The sequence below is a fragment of the Rattus norvegicus genome, chromosome 14 (genome assembly GCF_036323735.1).
Source record: "Rattus norvegicus strain BN/NHsdMcwi chromosome 14, GRCr8, whole genome shotgun sequence".
Taxonomy (NCBI): domain Eukaryota; kingdom Metazoa; phylum Chordata; class Mammalia; order Rodentia; family Muridae; genus Rattus; species Rattus norvegicus.
In genome coordinates, this window is record NC_086032.1 from 20,113,395 (window position 1) to 20,135,739 (window position 22,345).

Here is a 22,345-nt window from a genome sequence, read left to right on the forward strand (position 1 = left end):
CTGCCACTGACTGCTCCTATGTTCCTGTATCCAGAGGGTACTAGTTACATTCTTCTTGGGGCAGGAATGTGAGAGGAATGGAAGTTTCCCCTGAGCTCTCAAGATTTTCTGCCCTCCTGAGAGTCCAGCTGTCTTTCCCACAGGATTTGGGTACAGAGAGCTGTTCATGGCTCAGCTCTGGAAGCCAGTAGAAATCCTAATGTGTCTTTTCTTGTCCTTAATTGTTCCAAGGAATCTGTTGTCACACAAGCACACATGCACCCATATACCTCACACATACAGTGTGTATGCATCTCCAATTCTAGTAAGAAAACACATTAGAATTCTTTTAAACTTTGATTTGCCTTGTCTTCTTGTAAGTCTGATCTGTACTTGATGGTTGTCTTGTACTGACTATCTTAGATCATTGTGAATCCTAGTTGTCTGTTGTGCTGTCACCCACTGCAAGAATGATGACATCTCTACCTGCTGCATGCTGTTTACAACAGCATTGTGTGAGGTAATTTGTGTAGCTGTTGGAGTATTGTTAATTGTAGCCATTGGAGTACTGTCTATAGAAGTTGGAGTGGTGTTATCTAAAGTATATGGGGTTATCACCTCCTGCCTCAGTTGGAATAGTGTCATCTTTGGTAGTTGAGATAGTCTCAGCTGCCACAGCATTTGTGGAAGTAAGAGGCTGGAGGTTGCTAGGAAGAGTGATGGTGTTGGCTTCTATAAATTTGCTGATAGAATCACCAGAAGCCATTTTGTTGGCAATCATAATGGAGGAGCAGAAGTTGCTTCCACAATGTTAGAGGGTCCCTTGTAGTGCTGCTTCCTTGGGTGCTTAGTAGGAGAGGAGGGAAATAAAAAGAGGAGGGTATCTAAAAGAAGAGTCTGAGTGAAGGCCAAGAGTTTGTGTTTCCAAGAGCTAGGAAGCAGGTAGTGGCTTACGGAAAGTCCTTAGAGTTTTTAGATTTCCCAGAGTCCTTCAGGTTTATTTGCTTCCCTATAGGTTTTAGAGTTTTATGAGTTGTGAATTTAGATAATTCAACTTTACTTCAGAAACATGAATATTATTCAAAAAGAGAGTACGAATAGACCAAAAACAAAAGTCAAGTATATTTCAATATATGCCTCATCTCATTTTGATTTTCTTGGAATATGCTTCTTCTTAAAAGTGAAAGTTTATGTGAATGTTTATTTGTAAACACAGTAGTCCCTTGGTAACTTTCAGGATCTATTTCTAGAACATTTTTTGCCTCTACAAATTGTACATATTCAAGTACTTCATCTAAAATGATGTATAATTTTCTTTTAATTTTTATTGGTTCTTACACACTTAAACAAACTTTGAATTTTTTTTCTTTTTCTTTCTTTTTTTTTTATTAACTTGAGTATTTCTTATATACATTTCCAGTGTTATTCCCTTTCCCGGTTTCCGGGCAAACATCCCCCTCCCCACTCCCCTTATTTATGGGTATTCCCCTCCCCATCCTCCCCCCTTGCCGCCCTCCCCCCAACAATCTAGTTCACTGGGGGTTCAGTCTTAGCAGGACCCAGGGTTTCCCCTTCCACTGGTGCTCTTACTAGGATATTCATTGCTATCTATGAGGTCAGAGTCCAGGGTCAGTCCATGTATAGTCTTTCGGTAGTGGCTTAGTCCCTTGAAGCTCTGGTTGCTTGGCATTGTTGTACATATGGGGTCTCGAGCCCCTTCAAGCTCTTCCAGTTCTTTCTCTGATTCCTTCAATGGGGGTCCTATTCTCAATTCAGTGGTTTGTTGCTGGCATACGCCTCTCTGTTTGCTGTATTCTGGCTGTGTCTGTCAGGAGAGATCTACATCCAGCTCCTGTCGGCCTGCACTTCTTTGCTTCATCCATCTTGTCTAATTGGATGGCTGTATATGTATGGGCCACATGTGGGGCAGGCTCTGAATGGGTGTTCCTTCAGTCTCTGTTTTAATCTTTGCCTCTCTATTCCCTGCCAAGGGTATTCTTGTTCCCCGTTTAAAGAAGGAGTGAAGCATTCACATTTTGATCATCCGTCTTGAGTTTCATTTGTTCTAGGCATCTAGGGTAATTCAAGCATTTGGGCTAATAGCCACTTATCAATGAGTGCATACCATGTGTGTTTTTCTGTGATTGGGTTACCTCACTCAGGATGATATTTTCCAGTTCCAACCATTGGCCTACGAATTTCATAAAGTCATTGTTTTTGATAGCTGAGTAATATTCCATTGTGTAGATGTACCACATTTTCTGTATCCATTCCTCTGTTGAAGGGCCTCTGGGTTCTTTCCAGCTTCTGGCTATGATAAATAAGGCTGCGATGAACATAGTGGAGCACGTGTCTCTTTTATATGTTGAGGCATCTTTCGGGTATATGCCCAAGAGAGGTATAGCTGGATCCTCAGGCAGTTCAATGTCCAATTTTCTGAGGAACCTCCAGACTGATTTCCAGAATGGTTTTACCAGTCTGCAATCCCACCAACAATGGAGGAGTGTTCCTCTTTCTCCACATCCTCGCCAGCATCTGCTGTCACCTGAGTTTTTGATCTTAGCCAATCGCACTGGTGTGAGGTGAAATCTCAGGGTTGTTTTGATTTGCATTTCCCTTATGACTAAAGATGTTGAACATTTCTTTAGGTGTTTCTCAGCCATTCGGCATTCCTCAGCTGTGAATTCTTTGTTTAGCTCTCAACCCCATTTTTTAATAGGGTTATTTGTCTCCCTGCGGTCTAACTTCTTGAGTTCTTTGTATATTTTGGATATAAGGCCTCTATCTGTTGTAGGATTGGTAAAGATCTTTTCCCAATCTGTTGGTTGCTATTTTGTCCTAACCACAGTGTCCTTTGCTTTAGAGAAGCTTTGCAGTTTTATGAGATCCCATTTGTCGATTCTTTATCTTAGAGCATAAGCCATTGGTGTTTTGGTCAGGAAATTTTTTCCAGTGCGCATGTGTTCCAGATGCTTCCCTAGTTTTTCTTCTATTAGTTTGAGTGTGTCTGGTTTGATGTGGAGGTCCTTGATCCACTTGGACTTAAGCTTTGTACAGGGTGATAAGCATGGCTGGATCTGCATTCTTCTACCTGTTGACCTCCAGTTGAACCAGCACCATTTGCTGAAAATGTTATCTTTTTTCCATTGGATGGTTTTGGCTCCTTTGTCAAAAATCAAGAGACCATAGGTGTGGGGGTTCACTTCTGGGTCTTCAATTATGTTCCATTGGTCTATCTGTCTGTCTCTGTACCAATACCATGCAGTTTTTATCACTATTGCTCTGTAATACTGCTTGAGTTCAGGGATCGTGATTCCCCCTGAAGTCCTTTTATTGTTGAGGATAGTTTTAGCTATCCTGGGTTTTTCGTTATTCCAGATGAATTTGCAAATTGTTCTCTCTAACTGTTTGAAGAATTGGATTGGTATTTTGATGGGGATTGTATTGAATCTGTAGATCGCTTTTGGTAGAATGGCCATTTTTACTATATTAATCCTGCCAATCCATGCGCATGGGAGATCTTTCCATCTTCTGAGGTCTTCTTCAATTTCTTTCTTCAGAGTCTTGAAGTTCTTATTGTATAAATCTTTTACTTGCTTGGTTAAAGTCACACCGAGGTACTTTATATTATTTGGGTCTATGATGAAGGGAGTTGTTTCCCTAATTTCTTTCTCGGCTTGTTTCTCTTTTGTGTAGAGGAAGGCTACTGATTTATTTGAGTTACTTTTATACCCAGTCACTTTGCTGAAGTTGTTCATCAGCTTTAGTAGTTCTCTGGTGGAACTTTTGGGATCACTTAAATATACTATCATCTGCAAATAGTGATATTTTGACTTCTTCTTTTCCGATCTGTATCCCCTTGACCTCCTTTTGTTGTCTGATTGCTCTGGCTAGAACTTCAAGAACTATATTGAATAAGTAGGGAGAGAGTGGGCAGCCTTGTCTAGTCCCTGATTTTCGTGGGATTGCTTCAAGTTTCTCTCCATTTAGTTTAATGTTAGCAACTGGTTTGCTGTATACGGCTTTTACTATGTTTAGGTATGGGCCTTGAATTCCTATTCTTTCCAGGACTCTTATCATGAAAGGGTGTTGAATTTTGTCAAATGCTTTCTCAGCATCTAATGAAATGATCATGTGGTTTTGTTCTTTCAGTTTGTTTATATAATGGATCACGTTGATGGTTTTCCGTATATTAAACCATCCCTGCATGCCTGGGATGAAGCCTACTTGATCATGGTGGATGATTGTTTTGATGTGCTCTTGGATTCGGTTTGCCAGAATTTTATTGAGTATTTTTGCATCGATATTCATAAGTGAAATTGGTCTGAAGTTCTCTTTCTTTGTTGGGTCTTTGTGTGGTTTAGTTATAAGAGTAATTGTGGCTTCATAGAAGGAATTTGGTAGTGCTCCATGTGTTTCAATTTTGTGGAATAGTTTGGATAATATTGGTATGAGGTCTTCTATGAAGGACTGATAGAATTCTGCACTAAACCCGTCTGGACCTGGGCTCTTTTTGGTTGGGAGACCTTTAATGACTGCTTTTATTTCCTTAGGAGTTATGCGGTTGTTTAACTGGTTTATCTGTTCCTGATTTAACTTCGGTACCTGGTGTCTGTCTAGGACATTGTCCATTTCCTGCAGATTTTCAAGTTTTGTTGAATATATGCTTTTATAGTAAGATCTGATGATTTTTTGAATTTCCTCTGAATCTGTAGTTATGTCTCCCTTTTCATTTCTGATTTTGTTAATTTGGATACATTCTCTGTGTCCTCTTGTTAATCTGGCTAAGGGTTTATCTATCTTGTTGATTTTCTCAAAGAACCAACTTTTGGTTCTGTTGATTCTTTCTATGGTCCTTTTTGTTTCTACTTGGTTGATTTCAGCTCTGAGTTTGATTATTTCCTGCCTTCTATTCCTCCTGGGTGTATTTGCTTCTTTTTGTTCTAGAGCTTTTAGGTGTGCTGTCAAGCTGCTGACATATGCTCTTCCCTGTTTCTTTCTGCAGGCACTCAGCGCTATGAGTTTTCCTCTTAGCACAACTTTCATTGTGTCCCATAAGTTTGGGTAGGTTGTACCTTCATTTTCATTAAATTCTAAAAAGTCTTTAATTTCCTACTTTATTTCTTCCTTGACCAGGTTATCATTGAGTAGAGCATTGTTCAATTTCCACGTATATGTGGGCATTCTTCCCTTATTGTTATTGAAGACCAGCTTTAGGCTGTGGTGGTCCGATAGCACTCATGGGTTATTTCTATCTTTCTCTACCTGTTGAGGCCTGTTTTTTGACCAATTATATGGTCAATTTTGGAGAAAGTACCATGAGGAGCTGAGAAGAAGGTATATCCTTTTGCTTTAGGATAGAATGTTCTATAAATATCTGTTAAGTCCTTTGGCTCATGACTTCTCTTAGTCTGTCTACGTGTCTGTTTAATTTCTGTTTCCATGATCTGTCCATTGATGAGAGTGGGGTGTTGAAATCTCCCACTATTATTGTGTGAGGTGCAATGTGTGTTTTGAGCTTTAGTAAGGTTTCTTTTATGTATGTATGTGCCCTTGTATTTGGGGCATAGATATTTAGGATTGAGAGTTCATCTTGTTGGATTTTTCCTTTGATGAATATGAAGTGTCCTTCCTTATCTTTTTTGATGAATTTTAGTTGAAAATTGATTTTATTTGATATTAGAATGGCTACTCCAGCTTGTTTCTTCTGACCATTTGCTTGGAAAGTTGTTTTCCAGCCTTTCACTCTGAGGTTGTTTCTGTCTTTGTCTCTGAGGTGTGTTTCCTGTAGGCAGTAGAATGCAGGGTCCTCGTTGCGTATCCAGTTTGTTAATCTACGTCTTTTTATTGGGGATTTGAGGCCATTGATGTTGAGAGATATTAAGGAATAGTGATTATTGCTTCCTGTTATATTCATATTTGGATGTGAGGTTATGTTTGTGTGCTTTTCTTCTCTTTGTTTCGTTGCAAAGACGATTAGTTTCTTGCTTCTTCTAGGGTATAGCTTGCCTCCTTATGTTGGGCTTTACCATTTATTATCCTTTGTAGTGCTGGATTTGTAGAAAGATATTGTGTAAATTTGGTTTTGTCATGGAATATCTTGGTTTCTCCATCTATGTTAATTGAGAGTTTTGCAGGATACAGTAACCTGGGCAGGCATTTGTGATTTCTTAGGGTCTGTATGACATTTGTCCAGAATCTTCTGGCTTTCATAGTTTCAGGCGAAAAGTCTGGTGTAATTCTGAGAGGTCTGCCTTTATATGTTACTTGACCTTTTTCCCTTACTGCTTTTAATATTCTTTCTTTGTTTTGTCTGTTTGGTGTTTTGACTATTATGTGACGGGAGGTGTTTCTTTTCTGGTCCAATCTATTTGGAGTTCTGTAGACTTCTTGTATGCTTATGGGTATCTCTTTCTTTAGGTTATGGAAATTTTCTTCTATGATTTTGTTGAAGATATTTACTGGTCTTTTGAGCTGGATGTCTTCACTCTCTTCTATACCTAGTATCCTTAGGTTTGATCTTCTCCTTGAGTTCTGGATTTCCTGAATGTTTTGGACCAGTAGCTTTTTCCGCTTTACATTATCCTTGACAGTTGTGTCAATGATTTCTATGGAATCTTCTGCTCCTGAGATTCTCTCTTCTATCTCTTGTATTTTGTTGGTGATGCTTGTATCTACGGCTCCTTGTCTCTTCCTTTGGTTTTCTATATCCAGCGTTGTTTCCATGTGTTCTTTCTTGATTGCTTCTATTTCCATTTTTAATTCCTTCAACTGTTTGATTGTGTTTTCCTGGAATTCTTTCAGGGATTTTTGTGACTCCTCTCTATGGGCTTCTACTTGTTTATTTATGATTTCCTGGAATTCTTTCAGGGATTTTTGCGATTCCTCTCCGTAGGCTTCTACTTGTTCTCTAAGGGAGTTCTTAACGTCTTTCTTGAAGTTCTCCAGCATCATGATCAAATATGATTTTGAAACTAGATCTTGCTTTTCTGGTGTGTTTGGATATTCCATGTTTGTTTTGATGGGAGAATTGGGCTCCAATGGTGCCATGTAGTCTTGGTTTCTGTTGCTTGGGTTCCTGCTCTTGCCTCTCGCCATCAGATTATCTCTAGTGTTACTTTTTCTGCTATTCCTGACAGTGGCTAGACTGTCCTATAAGCCTGTGTGTCAGGAGTGCTGTAGACCTGTTTTCCTGTTTTCTTTCAGCCAGTTATGGGGACAGAGTGTTCTGCTTTCGGACATGTATTTTTTCCTCTCTACAGGTCTTCAGCTGTTCCTTTGGGCCTGTGTCTTGAGTTCACCAGGCAGGTCACTTGCAGCAGAAAAGTTGGTCTTACCTGTGGCCACAAGGCTCAAGTTTGCTTGCGGGGTGCTGCCCACGAGCTCTCTGCAGCGGCAGCAACCAGGATGATCTGCGCCGCCCTTTCCGGGAGCTTCAGTGCACCAGGGTTCCAGATGGCATTTGGTGTTTTCCTCTGGAATCAGTAATGTGTGCAGAGTGCAGTCTCTTCTGGTTTCCCTGGTGTGTCTGCCTCTCTGAAGGTTTAGCTCTCCCTCCCATGGGATTTGGGTGCAGAGAACTGTTTATCTGGTCTGTTCCTTCAGGTTCCGGTGGTGTCTCAGGCGCAGGGGTCCTGCCGCTCCTGGGTCCTTCCCCAGGGGAACCCAGAGGCCTTATACAGTTTCCTCTTGGGCCAGGGATGTGGGCAGGGGTGGTCAGTGTGGTGGTCTCTTCCGCTCTGCAGCCTCAGGAGTGCCCACCTGACCAGGCGGTGAGGTCTCTCTCCGGTTTTTCATTTTCAATGGTGATCCCTGTCTGCAAGGTCATTTAGAATTTTATTGTTAATTACCTAGGCTTAAACTCTTGGAAAATAGTTCACATTAGTTTTATATCTGATGCAACAAAGAATTTGCTGAATATTTTTGTATTTCCTTTGGACATCCTGATATCGACCTGGATATTATGTAGTAGGAAACATTCTTGGGTATATCTGTTATTTTTGTAATGATTTATTACTAGCTCCGTGTTTTTTAAATTAATACAGGTTTTCAAAGTGGAAGTTCAGTCACATGTTTGGCCTTTCATCAGTAATTTGCAGCTCATATCTGTTAGGATATACAGATAAATAAAGTTAAAATGTCTGATATAAATTTAGTAAGAGAATATGAAGGTTTGTGGTAGGGCCAATTGATACTCACCTGGAAGCATGCTATAAGGATCCAGAGGCCAAAGATCAAATGCAGTGACTTCATCTTTGGTAGCCCCTGAAAGGTAACATAATGGATGATTAGCATTATTTTTAAAATAAAATGGCATTTTGGAACATGTATTTACCACAAATTTAACACATCGTTTATAAGTACTGCAGTGTATCTTAATATAATTTTTGATTCTTATTTTAGACTGAGTATTTGTGGTATAATATAGTCAGCTCATAATATTTGACTCTGAAGTGTAGCGCTAGTTTTCATTTTTGAGTTTTGAACTGACGAAGGGAAAATGTTACACCCTTGTCCTTGAAGAGTCTGAGCAATAGAGAATTTAAAAAACAAAGCTTTTGACTTAACATTAATCATTTTCATTAATCATTTTGAGATGTTTAGTTTTTATTTGTTCATTTCTTTTTACTTTAAAATTGAAGTTCTATAGCATCAAGCTTCTGTGGATTCATATTTGAGTTGCTTCCCCTTTAACTTGATCATAACAAATTTCTTATTACAAGTAATAGGTAAGGAAGACGTCTTCCTATTAAATACAGCAACGATGAAAGCATGACTTAATACATAGATTAATTTTATCAGTACATTGGGCCATTTTTATGTACAACAAATATTCTCAAATCTGCTTTCTATTCTGTAACTGTGTTCCATCAGTAACTAGGACAGAACCAAACACTAATTTAGGTTCATTTTCTTCTCAGTTGTCTCAAGGGTTGTGGTAAATTCCTGTAGCGAGATGGCCTGACTTCTTACTTCACAGCACTGTACACAGTGGTCAGTAAATTCCTTTCTAACCCTGTTGATGTTTAAAATGTGGGGGCTGAGAGAAACAAACCTGGAAAAAATGTTAGGAACAGTGTCTCACTAGGCATTATGAGCAAATGTCCCATTTCAGGTTTCCTAAACTATATTTTATATGAAGTTCAAGAATGAGCAAAATTATATGGAATAATTTTCTTTCAAAATACAACGAGAGTAGTTCCTTATTAAGAATGTGAAAGAACCATGGGGTACAGGAAGGAGAAAAGGGAATTGCAGACTTTGGTGGACTCACTATCATAAGTGATCAACATAAATACTATTCTGTTGCTTGCATAAGATTTCAAAATGTGATATATTTTATGACTCATGGATTCATGTAGGTACTTATTCTCACAGTGATAAAAGAAGAATATCTTATAAGCAGCCCAGTAAAATGCTACCTCTGAAGTGAAAGGGCTTCATAGTCCTAGGTACCTACCTTGGAGAAACTTCTGAGTGGGGAAATGTGCTGGTCAGAAGCTCTCTGGTCAGTTAATTTTGAGTGGTGGAATACAGAGCACCACATGTCTCAGCTCTTAGATATCTTGTAGGACAATTTCATTGGCAATAAAGAGACACAAGTTGGAAGATAAATCAACTTCAGCTGATGCTTCACAGACAGGAAGCATCCTTGCCAAGTTGGCAGTATGTTCCTGCAGTTTTATCATTTCTGAATATCCTCACTCACTCTTGTTTGAAGCTTCCTTGGGAAGCTGTACAGTGAGTCAAAATGTGATGTTGTTTCAGATAAATTCAGGGGGACAGTAGGGACATATTCTTCAAGGGAAAAAAGAGATGAATTGTTCATTGTGATTATTTTATATGACCACTTATTTGTTAATCTCATGATATTTCCTCTGTCATCTTAAAAATAATGTTACATATGAAGTACAAACACTTAAAAAACTAAATTTTCTAGTGAGTATAATAGAGCATTTTGTAAGATAAATGAGAAAGAGCATTAAAATCACTACTGCATACATGTTGCTCTATTGCTATATAACGCACACACACATTCTGTCTCTCTCTGTCTCTGTCTCTCTCTCTCTCTCTCTCCCACCCTCTCTCCTCCTTCTCTTTCTCCTCCACCTCCTCTCTTCAGGATACCATGTTAATATCATCCATAGTTTCTAAAAAAAATGACTCATCTTCTTAGTCTGGATCTCAGTTTTAAGTTTTAATCTTAAATAATGAAGTAGTGTTATAATTTTGAATTTGCAGATTTTACCCATGTGGTCTCATGTATTTTTCTCAGATTTATACAAAGTTCACTTGGCAGAGCTGCTTGTGCTTAGTGTTGGTAGTGAACCCAGAGCATTGTATTTCCACCAGGCTTAAGGTTTTGTTTGTTTGTGATCACTATTTCTTTTTTAACTTTGGTCAGTGTGTCATTATGTTACTTGGGCTGAACTGCTATAGTGTAGGTCATGGCTCCTCAATTTTCCTAATGCTGTGACCCTTTTCATATACTTCTTCATGTTTTGGTGACCACCAACCATGTTTTTTTGTACTTCATAACTGTTATGAATTATAATGTAAATATTTCATGTTTAAGATATCTCATATGCATTTCCAAGTGATCATTCCCACAGGTTGAGAACCCCTGGTCTAGGCCTCCTTGGAACTATCAATATCTACTGAGTAGCCATGGCTACAGTTTTGTCAACAAATCAAGCTGAGAAAATGTTTTAAAATAATTCAAACACACACATACACACACACACATACACACACATACACACACAAACACACACACACACACACACACACACACACACACACACACACACACACAACCAAGAGTTTGGTTTGAGATTTTGCTTAAATACAGCAAAAATAAACATGCAAAGGCTTGTCAGACAAAACCAAAACCAAACAAATCAAAAGCAAACAAATCCATTCAACACTAAATGATACAAAATAAAGTTTACATAATAACATTGAGTTTGTTTTGTGTCATCATCATTTTTCAGGTGTATTGACCCTGCTCTGAAGTATGGCTGATATACACAGTGAGACACATTTGGAGAAAATACCAATCACGCATTAATTGCAAATAGTTTCTGGGTAGTGATGGAAACCCATGTACACTTCCTGTCTCAGTGCAAGGAGTCCATTGGGCTTGCATCCGTGTAGGCATTGCATGTGTTGCCTTCATGTGTGTCAGTCCTGATGTGTATGGAAGACCCTGTTCTCTTGGAATCTCCAATCTCCTCTGGATCTTACAATCTTTCTGCATGGGTATGAAGGGAGGCTTTGATGAAGACATCCTACTTAGGATGAGTGCTCCAAAGTCTTTCATTCTCAGCACAATGTCCTGTTGCGGGTCAGTGTATTAGTTCAAGTCTACTGTGAGAGAAAGCCTTTCTAAGGAGGACTGGTGAGGTGCTTATACATTGGTATATCAGTATGTCAGTACGAGTTTGTTTATTGCTATGTTCTTTTATGAGAATAAAACTATTAGATTTTCCCTAAGGGCCATGACCCTTCTAATCATATTTTTGACCAGTTTTTGCAGTGTCAATTATTGGTTCTATCTCATGCTCTGGGCCTTAAATCCAATCCAAATGTGGTTGGTTCCTCCAATAACCTTTGTGCCACAATAGTGTTGGCAGCACTATTTCTTACACAAAAATCTCTCTTATATGTCACCAAACAAAAAGAGAGGAGTACATGTTGACAAAGAGAGAGATCATCACTAATTCATGGCTTTCAACGATTGGCTCTAATACTCTCTAGAAAAATACTTTCATAGAGCTGTGTCTCTTGTCATTTCTTATTTAAATTTCGATTGTTATTCCCCTTTCTGTTTTCTGGGTCAACATCCCCGAAACCCTTTTCCCTCCCCTTCTCTATTGGTGTTTCCCTCCCCATCTTCCTCCCAGCATTCTACTTTTGCTTCTTTCTTAATTAAAGTGTGCAGAGATTAAAGATATTCCTCCGACAATGAGCAGCAGTTTCCATCAGACCTATTTTAAAGCCCTTCTCCCTGGATCATCTTAGTGCCTGCTTTAATTTCTTTCTTTATTTCTTCCTTGACCAGGTTATCGTTGAGTAGAGCATTGTTGAGCTTCCACGTATATGTGGGCGTTCTTCCCTTATTGTTATTGAAGACCAGCTTTCGCCGTGGTGGTCTGATAGGATGCATGGGATTATTTCTATCTTTCTGGATCTGCTGAGACCTGTTTTATGACCTATTATATGGTCAATTTTTGAGAAAGTACCATAGTGTGGTGAGAAGAAGGTATATCATTTTGTTTTAGGACAGGTCATAAAATTCTTTTAAAGTATGATTTGCCTTGTCTTCCTGTAGGTCTGACCTGTACTTGATGGTCTTCTTGTACTGACTATCTTAGATCATTGTGAATCCTAGTTGTCTGTTGTGCTGTCACCCACTGCAAGAATGATGACATCTCTACCTGTTGCATGCTGTTTACTATGAGCATTGTGTTGAGGTAATCTGTGTAGCTGTTGGAGTATTGTTAATTGTAGCCATTGGAGTTCTGTCTATAGAAGTTGGAGTGATGTTATCTAAAGCATATGGGTTTACTACCTCCTGCCTCAGTTGGAATAGTGTCATCTTTGGTAGTTGAGATAGTCTCAGCTGCCACAGCATTTGTGGAAGTATCAGGCTGGAGGTGCTAGGAAGAGTGATGGTGTTGGCATCTATAACTTTGCTGATGGAAGCAGCAGAAGCCATTGTGTTGGTAATCATAATGGAGGAGCAGAAGTTGCTTCCACACTGTTAGAGGGTCCCTTACAGTGCTGCTTCCTTGAGTGGTTAGTAGGAAAGGAGGGAAATAAGAAGAGGAGGGTATCTAATAGAAGAGTCTGAGTGAAGGACAAGAGTTTGTGTTTCCAAGGGCTAGGAAGCAGGTTAGTGGCTTATGGCAAGTCCTTAGAGTTTTCAGAGTTCTCAGAGTCCTTCGGGTTCATTTACTTACCCATAGGTTCTAGAGTTTTATGAGTTGTGATTTAGGTAATTCAACTTTCCCTTCAGAAATGTGAATAATGTTCAGAAGGAGAATACGAACACGGCATAACAAAAGTCAAGTATATTCCAATATATGCCCCATCTTATTTTGATTTTCTTGGAATATGCTTCTTCTTAAAATTGAAAGTATATGTGAATGTTTGGTTGTAAGCACAGTAGTCCCTTGGTAACTTTCAGGATCTATTTCTAGAGCATTTGTTGACTCTATGAGTTATACATATTTAAGTACTTCATCTAAAATGATGTATAATTGTCTTTTAACTTTTATTGTTTCTTACACACATTAAGCACACTTTGAATTTGTGATAGCTCACCGATGTTATTAATGCTGTGTAAGGTAGGTGCAATAGATTATTAAAGGTATCATGTCTGGGAAAAGTTTTCAGTTAGCAATAATCACCCCTCGGATAAACCTCATTGGCTACGATACTACCACTGCACAAAGCCAAATTATAATGTCTGAATAGAAAACGCTGCATACACATGTAATATATTTTTAAGTTTTTTTCATGCAAAATTGTTTGAATCCATTGATGTAAAACACTCATTGGGTCAAATGTAATGATACTATTCTACTCAATAATTTCTAGGATCATGCTGTGTGGAGAAATACTTTTAATATATACATCATGGTCTGTAATTAGTAATTATTTCATGGGTGACACTCAAGGGGGCATCCTAATTTTTTTGTCTGTTCTCATGATTGTACATTACAGTTGTATTTCCCATAATGACCACTGTGCCTTCTGGAACAAGGTTTCTGGAAGGATTACTTTTATACAAATAACACAGTAGGTGGTGCATCGTTACAATGAGGACAACAGGAGATGCTGTGTAATGCTGCTTAGCTCTTTATTGTCATTTTCTATAATGTGTGGGTAAAGGTTGTTTCTCAAGCCTTTAAAGATTATTTCTCCCAAAATTACACAGTGTTTTGATTTATGCTATTCTAAGTGCCTAAAGGAATTTATTATTTGCCACCACCTTCAAAAATATCAGTGGAATTTTGGGTAGTCGCAGTAGTGTTGGAGATTTTGGCATCTGTTTTTGTATTTGCTTATTCTGTGGAATGAAGTTGAGTAGGAGGATTGCTTAGAGGTCCAGGATGTGGACCAGTTAGCTGACAATGATATTCAATGGTACCTAGTTGACCAACTGTTATTATAGTTAAAATTCCAGGAAGATCAACAATTCTGCTAGGTGGTTGAATAGTTAAGGGTATACTGGTTGTTTCTTCCATTTGCACACCATTAGGATCAGACTGAAGACAGAAATAATGACGAAGAGTTGAAAGATCTTGTGGTCTTCTAGGATTATGTTGTCTTCTTGGGCCTCTGACACCCTCACCTGACTGTGTGACAAAGACAATAAAGAAATTTCAATTAGGTATTTCACAGAGAATTGTAGCATATACACATTTGGGCAAGGTATAATTTTAGATGGCTTCTAAAAGTCCTCATCTCCAAATATACATGCCAGCCTGAGTTTTCAGCCATGTCTTTTTAAAAAATTCTGTATCACTTGAAACAGAAGAAGTTAGAGATTTCAAGTTACAGGAAAGTGTTTCAACATACAATGAAGGTTCCAAATGCAGATGGCATTTGGTTATGTGAGATCAGATAGCCTCAGGCTCATGACTGCCAAAAGCAGGCATGCTGATCATGGCTCCATTGTACTCTCTAGGTCTTTACCCCGACCTGGATACACTCACTGTCCTTACAGTCTACGAAGTGAAGGAGAGTACATGGTATTTGCTTTCTGATTACAGGGCTTCCTACATTTTCTAGTTCCACAATGTTTCTTAAATTTTCATATTATATTTGTTTTAAAATCAAAAATTAAACTTGTAAGGGAAATTGGTTGGGATTCAGTTTAACTGAAAAAGAATGATACTGAGTAAACTAGTACAGTGTGCCTAAGGTGATCATGGACCTGGGTTGGGGCAGACTAGTTTGAGATCAGGGAAAATCCACCCACTTATAATATAAAAATCTAGGGGGATGTTGACCCGGAAACCGGGAACGGGAATAACATTGGAAATGTAAATAAGAAATACTCAAGTTAATAAAAAAAAAAAGATGGGGAAGAAAAAGGAAAAAAGGAAAAGGAAAGAAAAGGAACATATATTTGCCACATATTTTATATTACTCTTTGTTTATACAATGGGGGCAATAAAATATGATTGATGCCTTGTAAAACAAAAGATGAAAAAATGTATAAGTACATAGTAAGAATATATTTTAAGTATATACATATAAATATATGTTTATATATACTTATTTACGTATACTTGATATATTTTATATTATATATAAAGAAAAATGTATTATGTATATATTTAATATGTTATGTAGGGATATTACATAAATCTATATATGTAATGCTTTCCTAAACATTTTTGTATCATCCTTGACAATGACTATTACTACGTGTATAAAGAAATGCAGGAATTAAAGACTTTAAATATGAAAAAAAGAGAATATAAAAATCTACACTAACACAGAAGCTTGTTACTTATTGTCAATACAATTTTAATAAACAAAATTGGGGCCACTCAAGGGGGCATCTCATTTTATTTTTGTCTGTTCACATGACTGTACATTACAATATTGTGCTGTGATACAGGATGGAATCTTTTGAAGTATGGGATGAATCTACCCTTGTGATGAGGATTGAGCTGCCTTTCAGGTTCCTCTCCTGCCTGTTGAGTCACCTGAGAGGAGGATATGTCTATGCCAAGGGTAGACTTTGCTATGACAACAGGCTTCTTACAGTTCTAATTTTTGGTAATTTATTTTGCAGCAAGTAAAACCTGTTACTTTTTTTTAAAGTAAAAGTCTTCAAAGACACTCAGAGAATGTATTTCCCCTTTTGTTGTGAGCATACAGGTTCTCAGTGAAACCTTAGATGTCATTGAATGGAATGTAAATATGAACAAACTCTTAAGTTGGCTCTTCGTAAATGTCACTGAAATCAATCCCTAATGAAAGTAGTTGTCAGACATATTGGGAAATGTCTCTGTCACTTAAGAACTTACAATTGTTCTGAGTTTTTTTTAAACATTTATTTATTTATTATGTATACATCTCTCAGTTTTCTGCCTGCATGTATGCAACTACAGGCCAGAAGAGCGCAACAGACCTGATAATAGGTGGTTGTGAGCCACCATGTGGTTACTGGGAATTGAACTCAGGGCCTCTAGAAGAGTAGACAGTGCTCTTAACCTCTGAGCCATCTCTCCAGCCCCTGTTCTGAGTTTTAAATCTACTTCCAAAACCTGTTTCAGAGTTTGGACTTTTAGAAATATGTTTATTCTAGCATCAGGGAGGTCCAGAATAATCTCATGTACCTATATGGACTGTGTAGTTACAATACAAGATGTTTCAAATATTGGCCAAAGAGAGACAGATTATTTGTTTCTATAATGTAATTGCTCTGGTTGTATCCTCTATCACCTGCATTGTTATATAAAACTCTGTTTTCTTTTTTTTTTTGCATTAGAAAATGACATTCATATATGTGTCCATATCCTAGAGTCATATGATTTGTTGTATGATATTGAGATTCAAACCTTATTCCTCTTCAGTGTTCATTTGCTGTCAGTTATTTAATATTGCATAGATGTCTAGGCAGTGCTTGTCTTGGTCCAGCACTTTTAGAGCACTCAGTGTCTCACTTGCTGTGCTAACACCCAGTTTAGTGATTTTTCCTCAGGTTCCATATTAAAAATAATCACAGCAGAAAAGCAATGAAGGAAATAAATGCCTTAGGAAGTTGGAGTGTTCGTAGAGTTGACAGGTTAAGTATGGTTGCAATGTCAGGGAAGTCTTTGAAATGAGGTGGGAAGACTCTAGAACATAAAGGGCCATGTCAAGAAGAGGGACAGTATGTGTTCTTGTTCCTGTGCTGCTGATCCTAAGTCCAGCTTGTCTCTAGATCATAAGTTGGAGAGAATCCCCATTCATTCACTCATTTGTTTAGTTCTTTCCCTAATTTGTCATCTGACACACTGCCTTCTGCAATTCTAAAGTTTAAGCTAACTCTAAAAACGTGTCAGTTAAAGGTCAATATTGTGAGCAGTGGTAGAAGATCCCATAGACTGTTTATGGCCAGACTTTGGCCTTAGGCACTGCCGTGCCTTCCTCTCTAGTTTCTTTGGTCAGCATTCTCCAGTATTTTAGTGGTTTATAACATCCCAAGTTGACAGCGACTTTCTTTCTCTCAGCTTTCTACCTCACCCTGACCCCCCCATATTTACCTGCAGATGGCTCCCCTCTCACTTCACCAAGGGGGTGCAGCAGGTAGGAATAAACTTTGCTTTCTAGGTCAGGGGCCTGTAAAGTCACTTATGAGTGAAGAGACTGACTTCTCCCTTGTTTCCTTGGGGACCTGACTTTTTTTCTTTTACTCTGCAACTGTATGTCACCTCTTTTAACTAGCACACTTCATTTAGAAAATGACCACACCTATGTCCAGCCACCCAACACCATCCCAGAGCTTTGCACCTGCTCCTCAATTCTGTTTTGCCTGCTCTCAGCCTCTCTCAGCTTTTCTGAAATTTATTTGCATCATTATGATGATATTTTAAAATCCTAAACTGATCCTGTTTTCCTCACTCTTAACTAAAGTGCAGAGAGAATAAAGACATTCCTGAGAAAATGAACATCAATTAACATTATTCCTTCTTTAAAGACCTTGCTCCTCAGTATCCTCATGCTGCCTGCTTTTACTCTGACCACATTCTTTCTTTGCATCTCTGTAGGAAAGGTCAGGTATATATGGCCTATTCAAGTCTCATGTCCCCTCTCAGTCCTGATTACTTCTTTTCCCCAATAACCTAATTAACTGTTATTTGCATTATCTATAAACTATATTTTTTCAAGGCACACCTATGTTATTAGTTCATTGACTCATGGAAGACATTACATACAAGGTATTTCATTTTCAATGGTGATCCCTGCTTGCAAGGTCCTTTAAAATTTTATAGTTAATTACCTAGGCTTAATCTCTTGGAAAATAGTTCACATTATTTTTATGTCTGATGCAACAAAGAATTTGCTGAATATTTTTGTATTTCCTTTTGGACATCCTGATATTGACCTGGATATTATGTAGTAATAAACCTTCTTGGATACATCTGTCATTTTTGTAATGATTTATAATAATCTCTGATTTTTAAATTAATATAGACTTTCAAAATGGAAATTCAGTCACATGTTTGGCCTTTCATCAGTAATTTGCAGCTCATATCTGTTAGGATATACAGATAAATAAAGTTAAAATGTCTGATATAAATTTAGTAAGAGAATATGAAGATTTGTGATAGGGACATTTGATACTCACCTGGAAGCAGCCTATAAGGATCCACAGGCCAAAGATCAAATACAGTGACTTCATCTTTGGTAGCCCCTGACAGGTAACAAAATGGGTGGTTAGCATTATTTTTTAAAATAAAATTGCATTTTGGGACATGTCCTAACACATATAAGTACTGCAGTGTATCTTAATATAATTTTTGATTCTTATTTTAGACTGAGTATTTGTGGTATAATATAGTTGGCTCATAATATTTGACTCTGAAGTGATAGGGCTAGTTTTCATTTTTGAGTTTTGAACTGAAGGGAAAATGTCACACCTTTTTCCTTTTAGAGTCTGAGCAATAGAGGATTTAAAAAACAAAGCTTTTGACTTAACATTAATCATTTTCATTAATCATTTTGAGATGGTTAGTTTTTATTTGTTCATTTTTTTAGTTTGCAATTGAAGTTATATAGCATCAAGCTTCTGTGGATTTATATTTGAGATGCTTCCTCTTTAACTTGATCATAACAAATTTCTTATTACAAGTAATAGGTAAGGAAGACGTCTTCCTATTAAATGCAGCAAAGGTGAAAGCATGACTTAATACATAGACTCATTTTCACAATACACTGGGCCATTTTTATGTACAACAAATATTCTCAATCCTGCTTTCTATTCTGCAACTGTGTTCCATCAGTAACTAGGACAGAACCAAACACTAATTTAGGTTCATTTTCTTCTCAGTTGTCTCAAGGGTTGTCGTAAATTTCTCTGGCGAGATGGCCTGACTTCTTCCTTCACAGCACTGTACACAGTGGTTAGTAAACTCCTTTAACCCTGTTGATGTTTAAAATGTGGGAGCTGAAAAAAGCAAACCTGGAAAAAATGTTAGGAACAGTGTCTCACTAGGCATTATGAGCAAATGTCACATTTTAGGTTTCCTAAGCTATATTTTATATGAAGTTCAAGAATGAGCAAAATTAGATGTAAATGTTTACTTTAGAATAATTCTCTTTCAGAATACATCTGAGAGTAGCTCCTTATTAAGAATGTGAAAGAACCATAGGGTACAGGAAGGAGAAAGGGTAACTGCAGACATTATGTGGACTCACTGTCCTAAGTGATCAACATGAATACATTTTTGTTGCTTGCATAAGTTTTTTTTCTTTTTCTAGTCTCGAGTGGTTTTCTTCCTTTCTCAATTTCTCTTGAACACATGTCTCTCTCTCTCTCTCTCTCTCTCTCTCTCTCTTTTATTGGATATTTTTCTTTCTTTACATTTCAAATGTTATTCCCCTTCCCATCTGTAAGGCCCCTATCCGCCCCCCTACCCCATAAGTGTGTTCCCCCCATCCTTCCCCCTTTACCACCCACCCCAGACATTCCCCTGCACTAGGGGTCCAATCTTGGCAGGACAAGATTGGTTCCCTTCCACTGGTGCTCAACAAGGCTATTCTCTGCTACATATGCAATTGGAGCCCAGGGCTAGTCCATGTATAGTCTTTGGGTAGTGGTTTGGTTCCTGGAAGCTCTGGTTCATTGTCATTGTTGTTCTTATGGGGTTGGAAGCCCCTTCAGCTCTTTCAATCCTTTCTCTAATTCCCCCAAATGGGGTCCTGTTCTTAGGTCAGTGGTTTCCTGCTAGCATTCGCCTCTGCATTTGACATGTGCTGGTTGTGTCCCTCAGGAGATATCTATATCCGGTTCCTGTTGTCATGCACTTCTTAGCTTCATCAATCTTATCTACTTTTGGTGGCTGTAATATGGTGATATATTTTATGGATCACAGTTTCATGTAGGTACTTATTCTCAGAGTGATAAAACAGGAGTATCTTATAAGCAGCCCACTAAAATGCTCCCTCTGAATGATGGGCAACTTTTAACACGAAGTGAAAGGGCTTCATAGTCCCAGGTACCTACCTTGGAAAAACTTCTAAGCAGGGAAATGTGCTGGTCAGAAGCTCTCTGGTCAGTTAATTTTGAGTGGTGGAATATGGAGGACCAGACGTCTCAGCTCTTATATATGTTGTAGGACAATTTCATTGGCAATAAAGAGACAGTTGGAAGATAAATCAACTTCAGATAATGCTTCACAGACAGGAAGCTTCCTTGCCAAGTTGGCAGTCTGTTCCTGCAGTTTTATCATTTCTGAATATCCTCACTCACTCTTGTTTGAAGCTTCCTTGGGAAGCAGTACAGTGAGTCAAAATGTGATGTCGTTTCAGATAAATTCAGGGGGACAGTAGGGACATATTCTTCAAGGGAAAAAAGAGATGAATTGTTCATTGTGATTATTTTATATGACCACTTATTTGTTAATCTCATGATATTTCCTCTGTCATCTTAAAAATAATGTTACATAGGAAGTACAAGCACTTAAACTAAATTATCTAGTGAGTATAATAGAGCATTTTGTAAGATAAATGAGAAAGAGCATCAAAATCACTGCTGAATACATGTTGCTCTATTGCTACATAACGCACACACACATTCTGTCTCTCTCTGTCTCTGTCTCTGTCTCCGTCTCTCTTCCCCCCTCTCTCCTTCCCCCTTCTCCTCTGCTCCCTCTCTTCAGGATACCATGCTAATATCATCCATAGTTTCTAAAATAAATGACTCATCTTCTTAGTCTGGATCTCAGTTTTAAGTTTTAATCTTAAATAATGACGTAGTGTTATAATTTTGAATTTGCAGGATTTTACCCATGTGGTCTCATGTATTTTTCTCAGATTTATACAAAGTTCACTTGGCAGAGCTGCTTGTGTTTAGTGTTGGTAGTGATCCCAGAGCATTGTATTTCCATCAGGCTTAAGGTTTTTTTTTGTTTGTGATCACTTTTTCTTTTTTAAATTTGGGTCAGTATGTCATTACGCTGCTTGGGCTGAACTGCTATAGTGTAGGTCATCTCTCCTCAACTTTCCTAATGTTGTGACCCTTTTTATATACTTCTTCATGGTTTGGTGACCACCAACCATGTTTTTTTGTACTTTATAACTGTTATGAATTATAATGTAAATATTTCATGTTTAAGATATCTCATATATTGTTCGCAAGTGATCGTTCCCACAGGTTGAGAACCCCTGGTCTAGGCAGCCTTGGAACTATCAATATCTACTGAGTGGCCATGGCTACAGCTTTTTGCCATCAAATTAAGCTGAGAAAATGTTTTTAAATAATCCAAACACACACACACACACACACACACACACACACACACACACAAACACACCCAGATACATACAACCAGGAGTTTGGTTTGCGATTTTGCTTAAATACTGTGAAAATAAACATGCAAAGACATGTCAGACAGAACCAAAACCAAACAAAACAAAAGCAAAGAAATCCAAACAACACTAAATGACAAAAAATAAAGTTTACATAATAACATTGAGTTAGTTTTGTGTCGTCATCATTTTTTCAGGGTATTGACCCTGCCCTGAAGTATAGCTGATACATACAGTAAGACACATTTGGAGAAAATACCAATCATGCATTAATTGTAAATAGCTTCCAGGTAGTGATGGAAGCCCATGTACACTCCCTGTCTCAGTACAAGGAGTCCATTGGGCTTGCATCCGTGTAGGCATTGCATGTGTTGCCTTCATGTGTGTCAGCCCTGATGTGTATGGAAGACCCTGTTCTCTTGGAATCCCCAATCTCCTCTGGATCTTACAATCTTTCTGCATGGGTATGAAAGGAGGCTTTGATGAAGACATCCTACTTAGGATGAGTGCTCCAAAGTCTTTCATTCTCAGCACATTGTCCTGTTGCGGGTCAGTGTATTAGTTCAAGTCTACTGTGAGAGGAAGCCTTTCTAAGGAGGACTGGTGAGGTGCTTACATATTGGTATATCAGTATGTCAGTACGAGTTTGTTTATTGCTATGTTCTTTTATGAGAATAAAACTATTAGATTTTCCCTAAGGGCCATGACCCATCTAATCAGATTTTGACCAGTTTTTGCAGTGTCAATTATTGGTTCTATCTCATACTGTGGGCCTTAAATCCAATCAAAATGTGATTGGTTCCTCCTATAACCTTTGTGCCAGAAT

At 38.1% G+C, this 22,345-nt stretch overlaps 1 protein-coding gene and 1 pseudogene across 1 annotated transcript; both read right to left on the reverse strand.

Annotated features, from left to right (window-relative positions):
- Window positions 1–13,252: 13,252 nt before the first annotated feature.
- Window positions 13,253–13,441, reverse strand: LOC120096859 (U4 spliceosomal RNA; annotated as a pseudogene).
- A 382-nt stretch (window positions 13,442–13,823) lies between these two features.
- Window positions 13,824–20,289, reverse strand: Vcsa2 (variable coding sequence A2). The gene is given in 3 exon segments (NM_198729.1): window positions 13,824–14,345; window positions 18,338–18,403; window positions 20,216–20,289. Coding segments are annotated over 2 exon segments (348 nt in total). The 5' UTR covers window positions 18,392–18,403; window positions 20,216–20,289; the 3' UTR covers window positions 13,824–14,051.
- Window positions 20,290–22,345: the final 2,056 nt, after the last annotated feature.